The sequence below is a fragment of the Chionomys nivalis genome, chromosome 12 (genome assembly GCF_950005125.1).
Source record: "Chionomys nivalis chromosome 12, mChiNiv1.1, whole genome shotgun sequence".
In the NCBI taxonomy this organism is placed as follows: domain Eukaryota; kingdom Metazoa; phylum Chordata; class Mammalia; order Rodentia; family Cricetidae; genus Chionomys; species Chionomys nivalis.
Genome location: NC_080097.1, coordinates 47,630,767 through 47,649,699, shown reverse-complemented (window position 1 = coordinate 47,649,699; position 18,933 = coordinate 47,630,767). Strand labels below are relative to the sequence as shown.

Genomic DNA, 18,933 nt, shown 5'->3' with positions numbered 1-18,933 from the left:
TAAATCATCGGAAGTAGAAAACCCCCTTCTAATCCAGATCTTTTGAGGTGGGAAGATCTGTGCCACACCTGTTGGAAGCCTAAAGGACAGGGAGAAGGAAGCCCTCTCTTTCTGCCTGCTTATTCTTGCTCTTGCTACCAAGACCATCCCTTCATTAGCTTCAGAGCCCACTTCTTTGGGGTTCCCCATATACTGAAGGTCAGCTGAGACATTCTGCTTCGTAGACTGAACTACTGGATTCTTAGACCATCTGTTCATAGGCAGCTATTGCTGGATTAGCTGGCCCGCAGCCTGAAAATCATTTCATTCTATAAGTTCTGTTCTATTGATCCTGACTAATATTATCTTAAATGAGTTACATACCATATTTGAAAACAAAAACGAGGTCAAAGTCAGTTCAGAACATGTTTTCCCAAGCCTCGTGGGCTCCCCGGGTAGGGTCCTCTTACAGCAAACACTCCTGCCCTACACGTGCTTGGGTGACAGCAAAGTGATCACTAGAACTGGTGGTGTTCAACAACAGGCACCCAAACCCAGAAGCAACGTGTGTACTATACTATACGCTCTATTTTAGACCTTCTATTTATATCGCCATGTAAATTACTGTAACAACTACAGATGGTGCTTACATTTTAACACTTGTCAACTATGTTTAGACTCCTTGAGAAGTTCAAGATCACCAACAGAGTACTAGCTTTTAACCTGTTATGTTAATGTATAAATTATATGCAATAAAATCCACCCCCCTTAAAAGGCACAACTGGGGAGTTTTGATGGAGTATACACCACCACGGTCATGGCACAGAACAAGTGCACAAGACCCAAACAGCCGCCCACACCACTTTGCTGGAAACTGCCTGCTCTCACTGACCAAGACAGTCACACTTCTTCACCTGGCTCTGGAAGCTGACGTCCAACCCCTTGTTGACTGTTAAAGAACTTTCATACGTGACTTCCTTCAAACTGAAAGGAGTACAAGAATATAAAAGCCTTCAAGGAAACAGGAGTCTCTAAGGAGTGCAAGTCTAACCACACGCGGCACAGAAAGTCTCTCCAGATGAGCGTAAAATCACACTCTTCTCTCCTTCACAACGACTCCAAATCAAGCAACGGCACAGCAACATTTGAAGCACAAAAAACAATTTAAAAGTTTCTTTACCTGCTCAATCCGATGTCTTGTCTGCAGATAAGGGTCGTATCTAGCACGGATAGCTCGCATGGAAGTTGGCTAAGTAAATAAGGAAAAAATATCATATTATAGTCATAACAAATTAAAAAAATACTGAAGGAGTGAAGGGTTGTATTAAAATTAAACTACTCAAGGGATCTGAACACTAAAGCCATGCCCCATGTCCCACCTTCCTTTCTCAGTTTTGGCAAGGTTCAGAACATCAGGCTTGTCCCTACCACACTGCTGAGGGTACCTCAACAGCAGGGCATCTTCTTGGTTTTCAGTCACCTTCTGTGGAAATGTAATGACATCCAAAGCATAGGTGCACACACACCGATGGGCATACACACAAGAGAGTCATGTAGCAAAATGCTCTTTGCACAAGACCTTTATTGTTACACAAGGGTTCTAATGGTTCAGCAAATGGTCTTGACGCCACTATCACACTGGAAACTACCGCGATGAAACAGTTTCCTAGCATACAAGGACGATGAGCTTCTTTTTGGGAGAGCAGCAGGTGGAAACTATTATAGAGACCCACAACTGGTCAGAATACAGAAAGTAAGTGATTGCAGAGTGGCTAACTCCAGCTGATACAACCTTTACACCGAACGCTCAAGGAGAGGTGGGCAAAAAACCAGGTCATGTCTTTTAGATGTGATAGGGATAAATACACTTACAAGATCCCAACAAATGACTGTCTGAACAAGACTCACACAATGACACCACCAGCTGACATGCCAACATGGATGGGGATTTCCTAAGGCCCTACCACTAGGTAATGAGCTACAGGCAATCGATGGTGCTGAGAAAGGGAGAATCAGTTTTTTTCCAGGGACAAGCGCTCTGATCAATTATCTAATTCCCAAAGTCCTTGTGGTTAGGAAGTTGAGATAGGAATACTATTAAAAGGTTGAGGTCAATCTGAGTTATAAAGAGAAATGTCAAAAAAAAACCCCAAAAAACCACAAAACACACACACAAACACACACACACATATATATTCTATGCCTCAAATTCTTCACCATAAAACTGAGATAATCACAGTATCTTGTTTCCAAATACTGCTGAAAGGGTTGGAGTGGCAAAGCACTTGGGACAGTGGTCGGAAATAATAGTAAGAAATGCTCATGTTAGCACTGCTCCGGTGGCTTGGCACATGTATGGTCAAATATCTGGCAAAACATACAGCGCAAATATCTGGCAAAAAGCTTTCTAATCAGGAAAAAAGCCCACACTTCTAAGAATGTTGGTACTTGTCACGTCACACTCTGGATCACAGTACTTAGTCAGGATTAAGTCTTTACCTCGTAGCCTGTGTAAGACTGGGTTGAGTACTCAAAATCCGAGTCAGGTCCTCCAGGGCAGTATCTAGACACAACAGAAAGGGAGGCAGGTGAAACACTCGGTCCAACAGAAAATCCTGCTATCAAAGCGGCTTTGCCATCACCTCAAACAGCAGTCCACTCTCGCAGCATTGTTTACCAACAAGCAAACAAGACAGTGAGTGAAGGAACATGAAGACATTCGTGTCCAGAACACTGCAGGCAAAGATCTTTACATCTTAATGCGGGAGCCCAGTTTGTCCAGTTTGGATGATTCTATGTTTTCCTGGGACCCATATTCAGGAAAATTTCCCTCCCATTTAATCTTCCTACTCAAGCCATGCATTTGTACCCATGAATTCTTCCCAATGCCTCAACTACAGAAATCTAACAGATATTTATAAGAATAATTTAAAAACTTCGATATTTTTCTGGTCCAAATTCATTTCGAATTTGATGCTGGAATCCAGGGAGCTTGTTAGTCATTATCCCAAACTCATAACCTATGAGTATTTCAGCACCGCAGCAGTGGCTGCTCCACTTTCAAAGTGCTGAAATACCTTACCAAAGCTACGAGTCTATGCAGCAACATCTTAATATCATCAGCCTGTACTGGCCAGGGCATTAGAAAATCTACTTACTAGTTTAACTGAAACACACACACACCAACTTGTCAAAATCATACTTACACACATATATTCCCTGTAAAATTGATGTGTGGACATCTGTGAGGTTTGCACATCACAGCCACAACAGCAATCTATAAAAGAAAGATTAATTAAAAAGCTATCACTGAAAAATTAACCACAATTAAGAGTGGTTACCTTAAGAGCGAAGGAAAGGAATGTAACTGGAGCTGCACATTAGGGTCTTCATGATATGAAGAGGGGAAAGATCGATGCAACCTGAAGAGAAATCTGGATCTCTCTCTCAAAATACGGATGGTGCTACACCCTAAAGCGGAATTCTTTTATACTGATAATATCTGAATGTTTCTATGAGTTGTATATATGAGTTTTATAATTGGTCTTACGGTAAATACAGAATAAGGAACTGTTATTATTAACTTGTGGTGCTGGAGACTACATCCAGAGTCTTTGAGCACTACTCCTCCACTGAGCTGTAAACCCAGTCCTGGAAATTAATTTTTAAGGTTTGGGTGAGTCTTATTCTCTCTCTAGTTATTTTGCTAAAATATCAACAAAGGTCACTATACATATAGTGACCTTTGTCGATATTTATATATAAAAACCTAATCATTATTATTCAAATTCCATGACACTCTAGATTTCAATCTATAGCAGAAAGCAGGAAAGTTAGGGACCAGACTGATCCAGAGTCTATGTGAAAATCTCAGAGGACCTGACAGAGTCCAGGATGGGTGGGGGAAAGAGCCTGCTTGAGAAAAGGCTGGTAGCAAAGATTTTAAGGCTAGACCGGGCTGTGGTGGTGCACGCCTTTAATCCCAGCACTAGGGAGGCAAAGACAGGTGAATCTGTGAGTTCAAGGCTAGTTCCAGGACAGCTACACTAAAAACAAATAAACAAACAAAAACAAAACAAAAGATATTAAGGCTATTAAGATATTAACACAGGAAGTAGCTGACCAGATAGAGCCACACTAAGGCTAACATGAGCAGGATTTCTTACAGAGAAGCTGTACGTGTAACAGAGAGAACCAGAATGAAGCCTAGGGCTGAAGAAACTAGAGTATTGTTCTCCAAATACAGTTGTTGACAGATCAAGACACCCCGAAACAGATGGAAGTGTGCTTATGTAAGCACACACATGTGTGCAGATTACCAAAAAGGCATGACCCAGCTCTAGTTACACAGAAGCATTAGTTAAAGCAAACTGAGAAATGTGCTAGGAAATGACCAGCTGACAATCTTCACTATGAAGATAATGAAATTAAGGAAAGACAGGACAGGTATGTTCTGAGGAGCCATGGCAACCAGGTTCAGCAGGGATTCTGAACTGAGATGTTATTGAAACAGCAGGTGGTGAGAAGAAGACAGTAACGCACACAAGCTAAACTCCCGGGTTTTCATTTTTGTTTTTTAAGTTTTTGTGTGTGTTCAAGTACTTGTTAATAACATATGTGCATCAGATTTGAAAGCACATTGTACGTAAAAATTGTGGGGTTCAACTGTCCACAAATATCAGAATCCAGAAGACCAAGTCACTAAAGTAGCCAACACAGGCACTAGAAATGTCATGTCCTGATCCAGACAGCATACCAAACACACTGGGTCATATGAAGAACATGGACTTCAACTCTGGAACCCCTTTCCAATGAATCCTAATCCTGACCCTGCCCACTTCCCCTGGCCTTTCACACTCAGCGATCCTAGAGCCTCAATCCCAATTCAGCCCATAATGCTTTACAGAGATCAGGACAAGCGTTCCCAACACAGCCTTACGTTTCTGAACTGCTATGCAGGCCGCACCTGGACTAACTTTCTAGAAACTTGTCCTGCTCACATCAGGACCCTATACAGGCACCTGAAATGGTTTCTTGTTATTTGGTTTCTTTGCCAGATGTATGTGACTGTTTACAAGCTAATCCTAAACAAGGTCCCTAGTTGTCTCAGATGAACTCAGTACGAGTTCAAAGGTCAGTGTGGTCTCTACAGTGAGACTGTCTCAAAAAGAAAATCATCAGTCAAGTGAACTCTGAGTTTCCGCCCATCTGTTGCACTCCCTGCCTGCACCCTTCACACCCCTCCTACCTCTGTGATCTCTTTCCTATTCCTTTCTTGTTCCCAACACTCTGAGCCCCACCCCTCCCCCATCATACAAGCATACTCACAGGTCAGGAAAGCACCATGCTTTCTGCTGGGGCTCCCTTTTGCTGTGGGGACCCGTATCTCTGGACACCCACAGCACTCCCTATTGGAGATTTACTCCATAATCATCACATATAAAACTACCCTGCTGGGGCTGGAGAGATGGCTCAGCGGTTCAGAGCACTGGCTGCCCTCCCAGAGGACCCGGGTTCAAGTCCCAGCACCCACATGACAGCTCATGGCTGACTGTAACCCCAGCTCCAAGGGATCTGACACCCTCACACATACATGAAGGCAAAACATCAATACACATACAATAAAAATAAATTAAAAAGCGAAACAAAAAAAAAGAAAACCCTACTCTGCACCATGATATGATTTTTAGAAGTACCAACTGGAAGCTAACAGCAATAAGAGGGCCAGCAACACTTGTTATAGTGTTAAGTGACCGAGCCTCAATCTTTAAAGACACTACAAAAACTGCTTTAAGCACACTGGCTAGCTTCCTTTCCCTTTCAGCATCGCTGCACCCCTCTTCACTTGAGCACATAGAACGACAGACTTCAGGAGTCTGAGCTCCCCACCCCACCTCGCCATCGCCACCACCAGTTCTCCAGCTCAGCCACTTACCCCACTGGCAGTCCTGATGGGTTTGGCCCTTAACTTGGGAATCAGGGCCTTTCGATAGTGAGGAGGGACTGCAGCAATGATGTCCACCAGGCGGGGCTGGGACGAAAGGCCATACTTGGAAGCTGTCTTGGTTTTCACTCTGAAACCCAAGCATTTGGAGTTATCAAGATCACAGCACTTCAGGCATAAGTTACTGACAGAATGATGTGTACACTGGTCTACCCTTCACGGGGGGCAAGAGCGGCTTAACAACCTATACACACTAAGGAAACAAAGGTAAAAATCTGTTAGTGAGCACCCTGCTTTCCTTTAACCCTAAACACTAGGAAGTAAAGCAGGACTGTGGGCCCAGGAAAACGGCACAGTGAAGGTCTCTTTCCAAACCTTTCCACCCTAAAGAACTACTCTGACCTAACTACCTCTTCAGCCTCACTGTTGACATTTGAGACTGTGTGTAGAAGGCTGTCTAGACTTTGCCATGTGTCCCCAGGAAGAAATCACCCCAATCAAGAACTACTTCCTTGGATAAAATATAATATATAAAAGCAACAACAAATCAAACCAGAATACAAATTCTAGAATCTACCTTACCTATTAAAAAACAAAACAGCTGGGCGATGGTGGCGCACGCCTTTAATCCCAGCACTCGGGAGGCAGAGGCAGGCGAATCTCTGTGAGTTCGAGACCAGCCTGGTCTACAGAGCTAGTTCCAGGACAGGCTCCAAAGCCACAGAGAAACCCTGTCTCGAAAAACCAATAAATAAATAAAATAAAAAACAAAACAATTCTGTCTCTTCCTACCTATGACCTTATCTATAACCCCAAGAGTATCTTCTGTTCAAATAATTACTTTCATTCCTAAACCCCTTTTCCATTTGTCTTGCTATACCCAGGTTAGCTTCGGACTCAAAATTCTCCCTCTGCCCCTGAATGCTGAGATTACAAATGCGCGGTGTATCCAGCTTATCCCTTTATTTTCTCTACAATTTGACCAGCTTTGCTTTTCTTTGTGCCCACTAGCCAAATCCTACCGGTGGCATTGTCTTCTAATTGACCCACCTAGACAAAACCTGTGGGCTGCTCATAATGTTTTCAGCTAAATGAATAGCTAGCACACACAGGCAACTATCCACATATGTGGTGTGTCAGGTGTAGGCCACAGTCCTTTCTTGTGATGTGTTGTGGCTAAGCCCACTCACATACAGCACAGGCAAGGGCTGCTTCCCGAATACAGGAAGGACTTTAACATGTGCTGGGGAAATTAGGGAAGCCAGACCAGAGAAGCGCTCAGGTCTCAGGCAGTAGACACAGGGATGTCACTCTAAGACACTGTAGGAAAAGCTTTAGACTAGAACGCTTTCAGAGTCACAAGAGGACAATTATGACTCACTTATTCCTTTAGCAAATGGTCTCTAAGCAGTGTTCAAAGGAAAAGGTTGGGTACAGCCACCTTAAGAAACGGAGAACTGGTCTACAAGAGGTCATGGATGTGGTGATTACATGACATAGTGGGGAGGACCCTTTCTCTGTGAACATATATAAAGAGCAAATGCAGTAAAGAAAATAAGGAGCAGAGATGAAGGACCACTCAATCGAGGGTGTACCAAAGACCAAGGTGAACATGAATGTGTGGTAGAGATGGCTGGGAGTAGATAAGGGCACCAGACATAGTGCTTCCAGCAGACAGGAGAAAATGGGATGTGAGGTGATGGTGCAAAGGAACAAATGGGCTTCGGAGGTTCCAAGTAGCCACTCTGTCAAGGACTACACCCCTGGATGACCTACCGCCTCCACCTCTCAGATCACCCGGCTGTCAGTGAGGATGACACCTGCACCCAGCCCATACTGCTTTCATTTGGTTTTTAAACTGTTTTTTCTTCTTTTTTTAGTTTTTCGAGACAGGGTTTCTCTGTAGCTTTGGAGCCTGTCTTGGAACTAGCTCTTGTAGACCATGCTGACCTAGAACTCACAAAGATCCGCCTGCCTCTGCCTACGGAGTGCTGGGATTAAAGGCGTGTGCCACCACCACCCAGCCAAGTTTGTTTTTTCAATACTTATGTGCGTGTCAATACGCATGTGCGTGCCTGTGTTCATGTGTCACTGCGGCAGTGTAGAGGTCAGAGGACAGCTTTTAGGAGTTGGTTTCCTCCATCCCCTACACTTTCACCTACTAGACCATCTTGCTGGCCCCTTGTGTGGCTAATTTTATGCCAATTTGACATAGGCTAGAGTAATCTGAGAAGAGGGAATCCCAGTTGAGAAAACGCCTCCAATAAGATTGGGCCATAGGCAATCCTGTAGGATAGGTTTTTTTTCTTTTTGTTTTATTGAGACAAGGTTTCTCTGTAGCTTTGGTGGGGTAGTTTCTTAATTAGTGTTTAAGATGGCTGTAACTAACCTCTTCCACCATGCTTAGAAAGCATTTGCTAAAGGAATAAAGGAGTCGTAATTGTCCTTTTTTGGCTATGAAAGTATACTACTCTATAGTTTTTCCTCCAGCTCATTAAGGGTGATGCTGCCTCTGGGCTGATGATCCTGGGTTCAATAATAAAGCAGGCTGAACACACCATGGGGAGCAAGCCAGTAAGCAACACCTTCTTTGGCCACTGCATCAGTTCCTGCCTCCAGGTTCCCGCTTTGATTTCCTGTCCTGACTTCCCTCAGTGATGGAGCTTGACCTGAGAGTTGAAAAAAAATGAAAGAAACCCTTTCCTCCAAAGGTTGTTTTTGGTCATGGTATTTCATCATAGCAACAGTAACCCAAACTAAGAAATTAGTAGCAGGAAGTGGGGTATTGCTGTGACAGACCTGACCATGTTGTTTTGGTAGGATTGTGGAAGGACTTGGAACTTTGGCCTTGAAAAGCCACTGAGAAGTTAAGAGCTCAGTGGGCTGTTTTGTACGAGCTTAGAAGAGAAGCACACGAGAGCAATGCAGCAGATGGAGGCCTGGCTTGCGAAGTTTCGAGGGAAGTCAAGACTCTACCTGGCCATTTGTGTGACAAATACGTGGTGTCTAGTGGAAAACTCAGCTACGAATAACAAGAGACCAGAATCACTAAATGAAACCTTTGTTTTGTTGGAGCAATGGATGCTGGTTGGCTGGGGCTGAAGAATCAGCTGTGATTAAGAAGAGACCAGCATCACTGAGGTAAAGTCTACTGGGAAGTGTTTCCCCAGAGTTGGTACATGCAAGCTGTGTTCAAAGGTGGCCAAGGTTGTACTTTGTGCTGGAAGCCAAACCTGGTTATGTGTATCCCAAGTAGTACAGGTTTTGAAGCCATGAAAGAATCGTGGAAAGCAATTGAGGCTTGGCACTGTGAGAGGTCACTGGTGAAGATATACCCAGCATAGTAGTGGAAACCCCAGGATTGAAGGGGCCATGAAAAAGCTGAGGCTTGGCACCATGAAGAGAGCCCAGGAAAGGCTACTGGTAAAAGTGCAGCCCAGTTGTAGAAGACCTCAACATTTTGGAAATCCCAGTACCGTGAGGTGATCACCAAGAACAGCAGAAGCTGTGGAGTGGAGCCAGCCAGACCCTAGAAGGCGAGCTGTGTGTGCTGCAGAGGGCGGAGCTAGAGAAGGGGACCAAGTACCCTGGAGGAGCCCAGAAGGTCATGAGTGAATCCCAGACATTGGACATTGAATTATTTACATTATTCAGATTGTGACTGTGCCTTGGTTCTTCCCTCTCGAAATAAAAAAATTTGATTTCTACAGGAGCCCATAGTTGAAAGACTTGAACTTTTAAAAGGGATTTTAGATTTTTAAGGAGAATGAACTTTTAATCTGCTTGAATTATAAAGATGGTGGAACTTTAAAGTTCTTTATGTTTTATAGTGTGATATTAGTATTAATTGCCATCTGAGGGATAAATGAGAAAGAAAAAGTTCTAACTAAAAAGTGTAGGCAATCTCCGTTTACAGAAAAGTGTTGTGCTTATGTGTCAAGCTGACAAGCAAGATGTGACTGTCTCGCCGCAAAAGGTACCGAACCACGTGGCTAACATGGACAAGAATAATGGGCTAATATAAGTTATAAGAGTTAATCAGAAGCTTGAGCTAATAGGCCAATCAGTTTATAATTAATGTAGACCTCTGTGTGATTTCTTTGGGGCTAAACGGCTGTGGGACCTAGTGGGACAGAAAACGTCAGTCAACAGAATGGTGCCACATGGACAGCTGCATCTACATAAAGACTGAGAGAGCCCGGGAAGTAAATCTAGACAGAAAAGAATTGAGTTGAGCACAACTTATTGATAGCAGCATTTTCCTGGGTGGGTTCTGCTTGCTTGAGGCAAGCGCTCTCATTTAAGAGAGGCTTCCTTACTTAGTTTTAGCTGCAAAACCTTGCAGCTCTTTTAAGAGGTCCTGCCACAAAACACTTGAATGGTGTTGATGACTGCAAGTTTTTTGGTGGTGGCAGGGACCTTGAAACACTGTAAAGTTGTGTTAATAAACAATAGCTACGGCTGGTACCTCCACCATGAAGTTGGAATCTCATAAAGCTAAGGAATGGGCTGGATCCAGTCATCAAAGCCATGGCTTTAATCCTAGCCATATCATTTAGCAAATTAAAGACTCATGTAGTTAGAAAAAGAGAGATACTGTAAAGATAGTTTCAGAAGAAAAAGCCTCTAAACAGTTTAGTGTGTTTAAAAACAAATGTAGGCTTGGGAGAGAAAAGAAAAAAGGTTAAAGTCCTTAAAATAAAAAAGAAAGAGTAGCTGGGTGTTTAATCCCAACACTTGGGAGGCAGAGGCTGGTGGATCTCTGTGAGTTCAGGGACAACCTGGTCTATGGAGTGAGTTCCAGGACAGTGAAAACCTGTCTCAAAAAGCCAAAAATTAAAAATAAAAGAAATAGAGTTTAAAATAAAGCCACATAAAGATGGAAAACACACAGAAAATCTGGATACTGTATGTTATTATGTTCTCTTTGAATTGTTTGAATGCTGAGGAAGGAGCAACAGCTGCTAAAAGATATTTGTTTATAAATGCTGCTGAATTAATCCAAGATAGGTATTTTATAAATGCCTTGACTTCAAAATTGAAGTCAAAAGATATGTTACTTTGGAGAAGAGGTTTTGCTTTTGTTTCCACAGGAAATGAGAGGCTGTAGATTTATTTCGGGTTAAGAAAAATAAGGTTTTATCAAGGACGACCCCCCGAGAAATCTCCAAAAGGAGCGGATGGCCCAGATGTCTGCGTTCAACACCCAAGACTGCTGGCTGAGATGATCAAGCCTCACAGGATACTCCAGTCAGGACTTGATCATAATTCTAAATTTTCTTTAGGTCACCATAAGATTATCAGCACCCCCAACCAGGAGGAGGTAGCCTGAAAAACTAAGCCCACATTCCCCCAAAATGGACTATGGATATTTTCCTTTGTTTAGAATGTTGGTTACAAGTTGTTATGGATAATGGTCCAGAGAAAAGCTAAACAAAGGATATTAGATTCAGAGTTCTTGTTCTTTTAAAAAAAAAAGGTGGTGGTGGTGGGTTCTGTGGGACAATAGTTTTACCCTGTAAACATTTGTTTCTTATACTTGTTTAATAAAATGCTGATTGGCCGGTAGCCAGGAGGAAGTACAGGTGGGGCGACCATGCAGGAAGTAGAGGTGGGACAATGAGAACAGAAGAATTCTGGGAAAAAGGATTCTGCAGTCTGCAGTTGTGATCCAGACACAGAGCAAGCAAGATGTGACTGTCTCGCTGAAAAAGGTACTGAGCCATGTGGCTAACATGGACAAGAATAATGGGCTAATATAAGTTATAAGAGTTAATAAGAAGCTTGAGCTAATGGGCCAATTAGTTTATAATTAGAGAGAGAAAGAGAAATGATTCTATAAGTTTGAGCTATAGGCAAGCCTGTCAGGCATTTACTGATGGGGGAGGGTCCAGCCTATTGTGGGTGGTACCACCCCTGGGCTGATGGTCTGGGTTCTATAAGAAAGGCGGAGCAAGTCATGGGGAGCAAACCAGTAAGCAGCACTCCACTATGGCCTCTACATCAGTTCCTGCCCTGTTTGAGTTTCTGCCTGCCCTGATTTCTCTCAGTGACAGCTGGTACCTAGAAGTATAAGCCAAATAAACCCTTTCCTCCCCAAGCTGCTTTGGTAATGGTGTTTCATCACAGCAATAATAACTCAAACTAAGTTCCTGAGAGGATTAACTCAGCCATTACCTGCAGTGCCCTTGTACCAGTGCCTAAGATACTGGGAGTACCCGATAAAGATGGAGGCAATTAGATTAGGAGGCTCGGACACAGCTTACTCATTGTGAAGGACATGACAGGACAAGGCAGAAATCTCCGATTCTTAATGACTACATAGAAAACAGGTAGCGCAGGATCAGTTAACACAACTCTCCTGCTCGGCATAGCGGGGCATGCTGGTAATTCCAGTACTTGGAAGGAAAAGGCAAGAGGAATGGCTTGAGTTTGAGGAGATGTTGGGCTTCAAAGTGAGGCCATGTATCAGTTAGACAGACAGCCTGTTACTTAAGAATAAAACTGCAAGATTGCCCACTTATAACTGCACTTACTTATTGAGATCGATGTCTCTCCCGTGTTCGTGGGCATCAATCAGCTGCTTGATAACATCTCCTATAGTCAACAGCATCAGCTCAGCAGGGCTGAGATCTCCTGTAAAGATTTTAACAGCAGCGAAAGTCTCATCAACATTTTTTACGTTTATTTATCTATTCATATGTATGTACATATGTAACACATGCATACACATGGGCATGCGCATGCAATAAAGTATGGAGGACAGGAGTTGATTCTTTCCTTCCACTGCATGGGTTCTTGGCTTATCAGGCTTGGTGGAAAGTGCCCTTACCACAGAGCCATCCTGCCAGCACTCAGTAAAGATTTAACAATCTTACTTAGTAATTTTCCTTCCAAAATCATCTCAAGAACAGCTCAGGGGCATCTAATTCTAAAATAATTTCAAACATGCCAAACACATAGCTCAAGAAGAGGAGACACTAAATCTGTATTGTTCACAATCTGAACATCTTTTGTATTTTCAATTAATGTGCCTCTCAAAAACAAACAAATCAAAAACCAAAACAAAACAACAATAACAACAAAAAAACAAACCAACATTATCTGTATGTGGGAAAAGCTCCCCTTAGAAGCCCAGAACTGAGAGGATATCGCAGACAGATATAAGAAAGAGGAAAGACAACTGCAGGAACAATCATGTAGGAAAGAACCTACGAGTGCAGGAAGGGGCCAGAGTAACTGAGTGTCCAGCCCTTCACTGCAGAGTAGCAATGATGAACACTGTAAGCCCACAGAGAACACTGAGATGCACTAACTCAATCACAGACAGAGTGAGGGAAACAGAGCAGGAACTTGCCTGTCCCAGAATGCACTAACTCAACCTGGGAACAGACTCAGGAGAAAGGACAGGACCACCTGCCCATTCCACAAAGATGTACCGAAGGGCCTTTGGCTGTCTTCTCATTATACAGTTCAGGCTAACTTGAATTTGCTATTGGTTCAAGCAGGCCTTGAACCTACGATTTTTCTGCTTCAGTGCTGAAATTATACTGCATGGACTACCTTGTCTGGCCTATCAAAGGATCTAGCCGCATTTCTAAGACACCATCTATAGACTTTCATGGCCCTGTCTCGGCAGCCTCTCTTTCATCCACAGAAACGGGAGATGCTGCTGCATGTCCTATCATCTTATAGCCAGACTGTCACAAATGGCTCAGCCAAGCCAGGATAATCTCAGCTCTTATTCCTAAGGGTCAGCGGAGCCTATCTTTTACCAGCTGATAAGAATGGTGTGATGTCTTAGCTTGGGTGATGGCAACGACCATGCCTTCTGCTTGCTGGTGTAAAATAAAGAAATGATCATAGAAGTGTGGCTAAGGAGGCCATGGAATTTACTGAGACCTTTCATCCAGTCCCATCTGAAACTCACTATCACACTAGAAAGCTGGTATTGCTATCCCATTTTATAGATGTTAAAAAATGGATCAAGCAGGGTTAAATCCCAGGTCCCTGTCTTCTCACCATAGTGTGCACTGTATACCACACTGACTTAAGGAGGCAAAGCTACAGACAAAACAAGAGAAAAGTCCACGTGCAGTCAAAAGAGTAAATGCTTCCCCAGCACTTCTCATTCTACAAAGGTGCCCCAGAGGCCATGTACCAGAGGTGGACTTGGGATGTGGGGTGAGCACAGATGACACAGTATCCTTGTTCAGCCATATTCTCATACCCCCATCTGACTTCACTGAGAGGGCAGGAAGCTGTGTAGTGCGAAGTTTTACTCTTTTGGCTTTCTATGGGGGCCTTTCACTCAGCCCCCAAATAAATCACACACAGAGGCTTATTCTTAGTTATGACTGGCTGGCCTTAGCTTGGCTTGTTTCTTGTCAGCTTTTCTTAAATTATCTCATCTACCATCTGGGATTTCCTTTTCTCTCTTCTGTGTATCTTCCTTTCACTCTTACTCAGTGGCTAGATAACTGGCCCCTGAAGCCCTCCTCCCCTGGTTCTCTCTTCTCCTCATTTCTCCTTCTATTTATACTCTGTCTGCCAGCCCCGCCTATCTGTGCTCCTGCCTCAGTATTGGCTGTTCAGCTCTTTACCAGGACCTTTGGGTGTTTTAGAGAGGCAAAGAATCACAGTTTCACAGAGTTAAACAAATGCAGCATAAACAAAATCAACACACCTTAAAATAGTATTCCCCAACAAGGCTGGGCTGGTAACACAAAGATGTGTAAAGCTTCCGGGAAACAAAGAGGACAGAACAGCGCCAGACATTACAACTACCTATTCTGGTGAAAGGAGATCTATGTAACTTGAACACAGGCTGCCTGAACAGGGTTAAATAAACAGAACACTGGCCACTATGCAAAGGCATAAAAGGTGTTAACAGAAGAGAATTATACATTCTCAACGCTCTAACTTAAGAAATGAAAGTAGTTTTTAAAGAAAGAGAGGTTATCAATATAAACAATAAGTCAAAAAGGGGGAAAAAGATACAATCAATTTGAATTCTAAACAAAAGGCTTTGAACAGTACATTAAAAATCCACATATGTGAAGACCTGAGTTTGAATCCCAGCACCCATGTTAAAAGCTAGGCATAACGACATTAATACCTATAAACCTAGAATGTGTGAAAGAGAGAACCAGAAAGGACTATGGCAGGATTGCTGGCGCTTGCTGGTTGCCAGCCTAACTCCAAGTTTAGTGACAGATCTTGTCTCAAGGGGTAAGGTGGAGTGTGACAGAATAGAACATTAGATCCTCCTCTGGCCTGAGCTCCCACATACATTTGTGCAAACATCACACATCTCTACGTATACAAAACAACAACAAAATAAAACCTACAAGACGCAAAGAAAACCTTTAAGCTGCCTGTCTGACCCGACAGACAAATCTTCAAAGAAGACAGATGCAAGAGTCGACAAAAATAAATGTACACGAAAGCAAAAATGGTAGAGGGAATGACAGCAAGTAAACAAATTTAAGAGGTGATTTCAAAATAAGAACTAAAATTAGGAACTTTCCTCAAGACCCTGCAATACCACTTTTGGGTATATATCCAAAGAATGCTCAAACGTACCACAAAGACATGTGCTCAAGTATGTCCACAGCAGCATTGTTTGTCATAGCCAGAACCTGGAAACAACCTAAATGCCCCTCAATCGAAAAATGGATAAGGAAAACGTGGTACATTTACACAATGGAGTACTACACAGCAGAAAAAAATAATGACATCTTGACATTTGCGGGCAAATGGATGGATCTAGAAAACATCATATTGAGTGAGGTAACCCAGACCCAGAAAAACAAATATCATATGTACTCACTCATAAGTGGCTTTTAGACATAAAGAAAAACCAAACCTGCAGTCCATAATCCCAGAGAACCTAGACAACAATGAGGACCCTAAGAGAGACATACATGGATCTAATCTACATGGAAATAGAAAAAGACAAGATCTTCTGAGTAAACTGGGAGCATGGGGACCTTGGGAGAGGGCAGAAGGGGAGGGGAGAGAAGGGAAGGGGAGCGGAGAAAAATATATAGCTCAATAAAAACAATTTTAAAAAAACCACAAGAACAAAATAAAAACTAAGGTGTTGGTGACTGTTAAAGCCAAAAGAGTAAAGTTGTGTGGCCTGATCACCTCAGAAGGAACAAGTTATAACGCGGCAAGATCAAATCAATCTAGTGCATGTTGTGTTTGGTGCGACAAGAATACAGGCCATGCTGTTTGGAAGGGAAATTCCAGTTAATGCCAAGAAGCAGTGACCAACAACACACTTAGTTTTCATTTGATGCCGGGGGGTCAAGGGCTCACCATGACCAGTCGGCTCCACACATTAAGTATAAATTTAGACGACACAACTTCAAAATGGCTGGGTAAAGGTTCAGTTCCCAGCTATTGTTCTGACAGCCGACAAGCATCAGAACAACCGCTCAAGATGGTCTGCAGAGACTGGAGTGGAATCTATTACAAATACTAAAAAAATGTTTTGTTTTGTTTTTCTTTCCTTTTTTTTTTTTTTTTTTAATGACCTCATTCGGTTGAAAAACCTGCACAACATTGCTCCAGGCCACTCCGGGGGTAAAACAAAAGGGAGCAAGTCCACGTAAGGCTGTTGCGCAAACTGCGTGGATAATTCCTACTTTAAGGAAGGGCCGACGACGCCTTTCCTACTTTCAGATTTAAAAACCAAACCAAACAACCAAATAAACATGTCCAATCAGTCGCCACAAATGAAACTGCGACGCCTTAAATCCACTCCCCACCTTAACGCCTCTGAGACCTATCTTGGAATAACGGTACCATCCACCCAGCTACACAAAAGACACCAAGCAGCCCCTTCCAAAGAGGAAGAGAGGAGAGGCTGTTGGACACAAAGCACACAGATAAAGATAGGCCAGCCGACCCCAGGGCGCGGGGGTCCTCAGGGAGGAGAAGTCCTTGGACGTGTGGGGTTCATCCAGGTCTTGCGGGTCATCCATTGCCGCCTCCCTTTCCCCCTCGTCCCGCTTTGTCTTTTTTGCACCTTTCCTCTTCTGCTTCATCAGTGCGCGTTGTAGGGGGACGGCGCCACGTTACCGTAGCTCGGACTGCGGAGGAGCCGAGCAGCCGTAAAGCAACCCGGGACTGTCGTGAAAGCACAGCGATCGTACCAGAAAGCTCTTCCCAGAAGGCGGCGCGCGGAGCCCCGCCCTGTCTGGGTGGCGGCTCGCGGCTCACTCTGAGTGGGAGGGGCGGTGCATTGCGTTCTGATTCTGTGGGAGGATGGAGAATTGTTTTGGCTGGTACCGACGGGGCAGTTTATTTAAAGCAGCTGCTCTGAGAAGCTGGGACGAGTGTAAGGTGTAACCTGAGTTCTTAAAGCAAAAGCCTGGGCTCTGACAATTTCCTCAAGGGATGCTGGGACACGTGTCACCAGTAGAGCCAACCATGTTGGGAAGACGAACAGATAAAGGAGACCAATGACCCCCCCCCCCCAAACTTCACCCTCCTCCCCCACATCCACACCCAAGCCTGTCTTTTAGGGGTGTTGATATAAGCGTTAGTTTTTAAAGGTTAGAGAAGAAATGAGGGCAGGAACCACGAGGTATGCTTTGTTTAAACAATTCTGGAGAAGGTGTGCTCTGGTTGATCATTGTCTCAGTTCTGCTTTGCAAGGTGGTCAAAGTCTTAGGATCCTACAAGATAATCACTTACTGGCCGAGGGCACTGCTAATGGCCCTATGTGGTCAGGAGTCTGCCCTTTGAGGCTTTGTTTTCTCTGGAGTCTAGGTGACTGCAGGTTTAGGACTACGATTTGTTTTTGTGCCTTCAGCCAGAGTAAAGGAGACAAATAGACACAGAATGAAGACAAAAAACAGGCGGTTATCCTGCATTTAGTTACTTGTGGGCTCAAGTGGGGATTCAATGCTTGTTTTCTTTTCTTTGTTTTTTCCTCCAAAGGAGCACGGGAAGTGCCTGTTTCAAGAATGCAGATGTGAGTGGTCCTTACAAGGAGGTTTAGGAACTCAGGCGCAGCACACAAAGACTGGATAGAAATCCTACACTCCTGAGATTAAACCTTCACTGTGGTGAAAGCTACACTCTGATTTTCCTGAAAGACACTAGGCAAGAAGCAAATATCAACTTGATCTTGCAAGCTCTGCAGTCTATAGTTTCCCCGAGTCTCAGATAAATGACACGGGGATCATTTCTTGATAACTGTTCCGAAAACACTGGGTGAGACACCATGTTCAAAATTATACAACATCTGGAGGTAGGACTTGGAATAACTTTTTCTTGAAACTCTTTCATGATCTCCTCTGTCCATGGACCAGATATTAATAGTCCTTCAAATTAATAAAGGCTTGGATGTGATGTTTCCAATTCCTTACTTCTCACTAGAGCTGAGGTAGCTCTGTTTTTGGTGCCACCACTACACTGAAACTGGTCAAGATTGAGATTTTTTTTTCAGTGTACCAAATTATCTTAATAGCACCTTCCTGTCAATAAAAATAAGTTAGCTTCCCTGAAAATATTTCAGGACAAGGGTCCCCACTCTAGAGTTTTCTATTTTTCTTTTCAGTCTCTTGTAGATACCTGTCTCATGTCAAGATACTGGTCTTCTTCAGGCGTCACTTAACCCTGACTTTTTCTAATGATTCCCCACAGTTCCATGGTTTTAATTATCATCTCTCTGCTCTCAGATTTATAGTCCAACCCCCAGCCTCTTCTCTATCTGTAATCTTGTTAGAGTTTGATGTCAATATGTATTTCAAAACATTAACATGTATTAAACAGGAATCTGCTCTGGCTCTGTGCTGGCCAGTCTTATGTCAACTTGACACACAAACTAAAGTTATCTGAAAGGAGGGAATGTCAATTGAGAAAATGCCTCCATAAGATCTGGCTGTAGTATACTTTCTTAATTAGTGACTAATGGGAAAGGCCGAGCCCATTGTGGGTGGTGCCATCTCTGGGCTGGTGGTCTTGGGTTCTAAGAAAGGGGGTTGAACACG

At 43.4% G+C, this 18,933-nt stretch overlaps 1 protein-coding gene across 1 annotated transcript in view; it reads right to left on the bottom strand.

Moving 5' to 3' along the window:
• Elp3 (elongator acetyltransferase complex subunit 3) overlaps nt 1-17,059 on the bottom strand; it is a 62,605-nt gene extending 45,546 nt beyond the window's left edge. Inside the window, exons 1-6 of the mRNA XM_057786527.1 lie at nt 16,842-17,059; nt 12,460-12,559; nt 5,915-6,053; nt 3,186-3,256; nt 2,479-2,542; nt 1,160-1,228 (exon numbers count right to left, since the gene is read on the bottom strand). Coding sequence (XP_057642510.1) covers nt 1,160-1,228; nt 2,479-2,542; nt 3,186-3,256; nt 5,915-6,053; nt 12,460-12,559; nt 16,842-16,980 — 582 coding nt within the window. The 5' untranslated portion in view covers nt 16,981-17,059. The remainder of the gene's footprint in view (nt 1-1,159; nt 1,229-2,478; nt 2,543-3,185; nt 3,257-5,914; nt 6,054-12,459; nt 12,560-16,841) is intronic.
• Between the last annotated feature and the right edge of the window lie 1,874 nt (nt 17,060-18,933).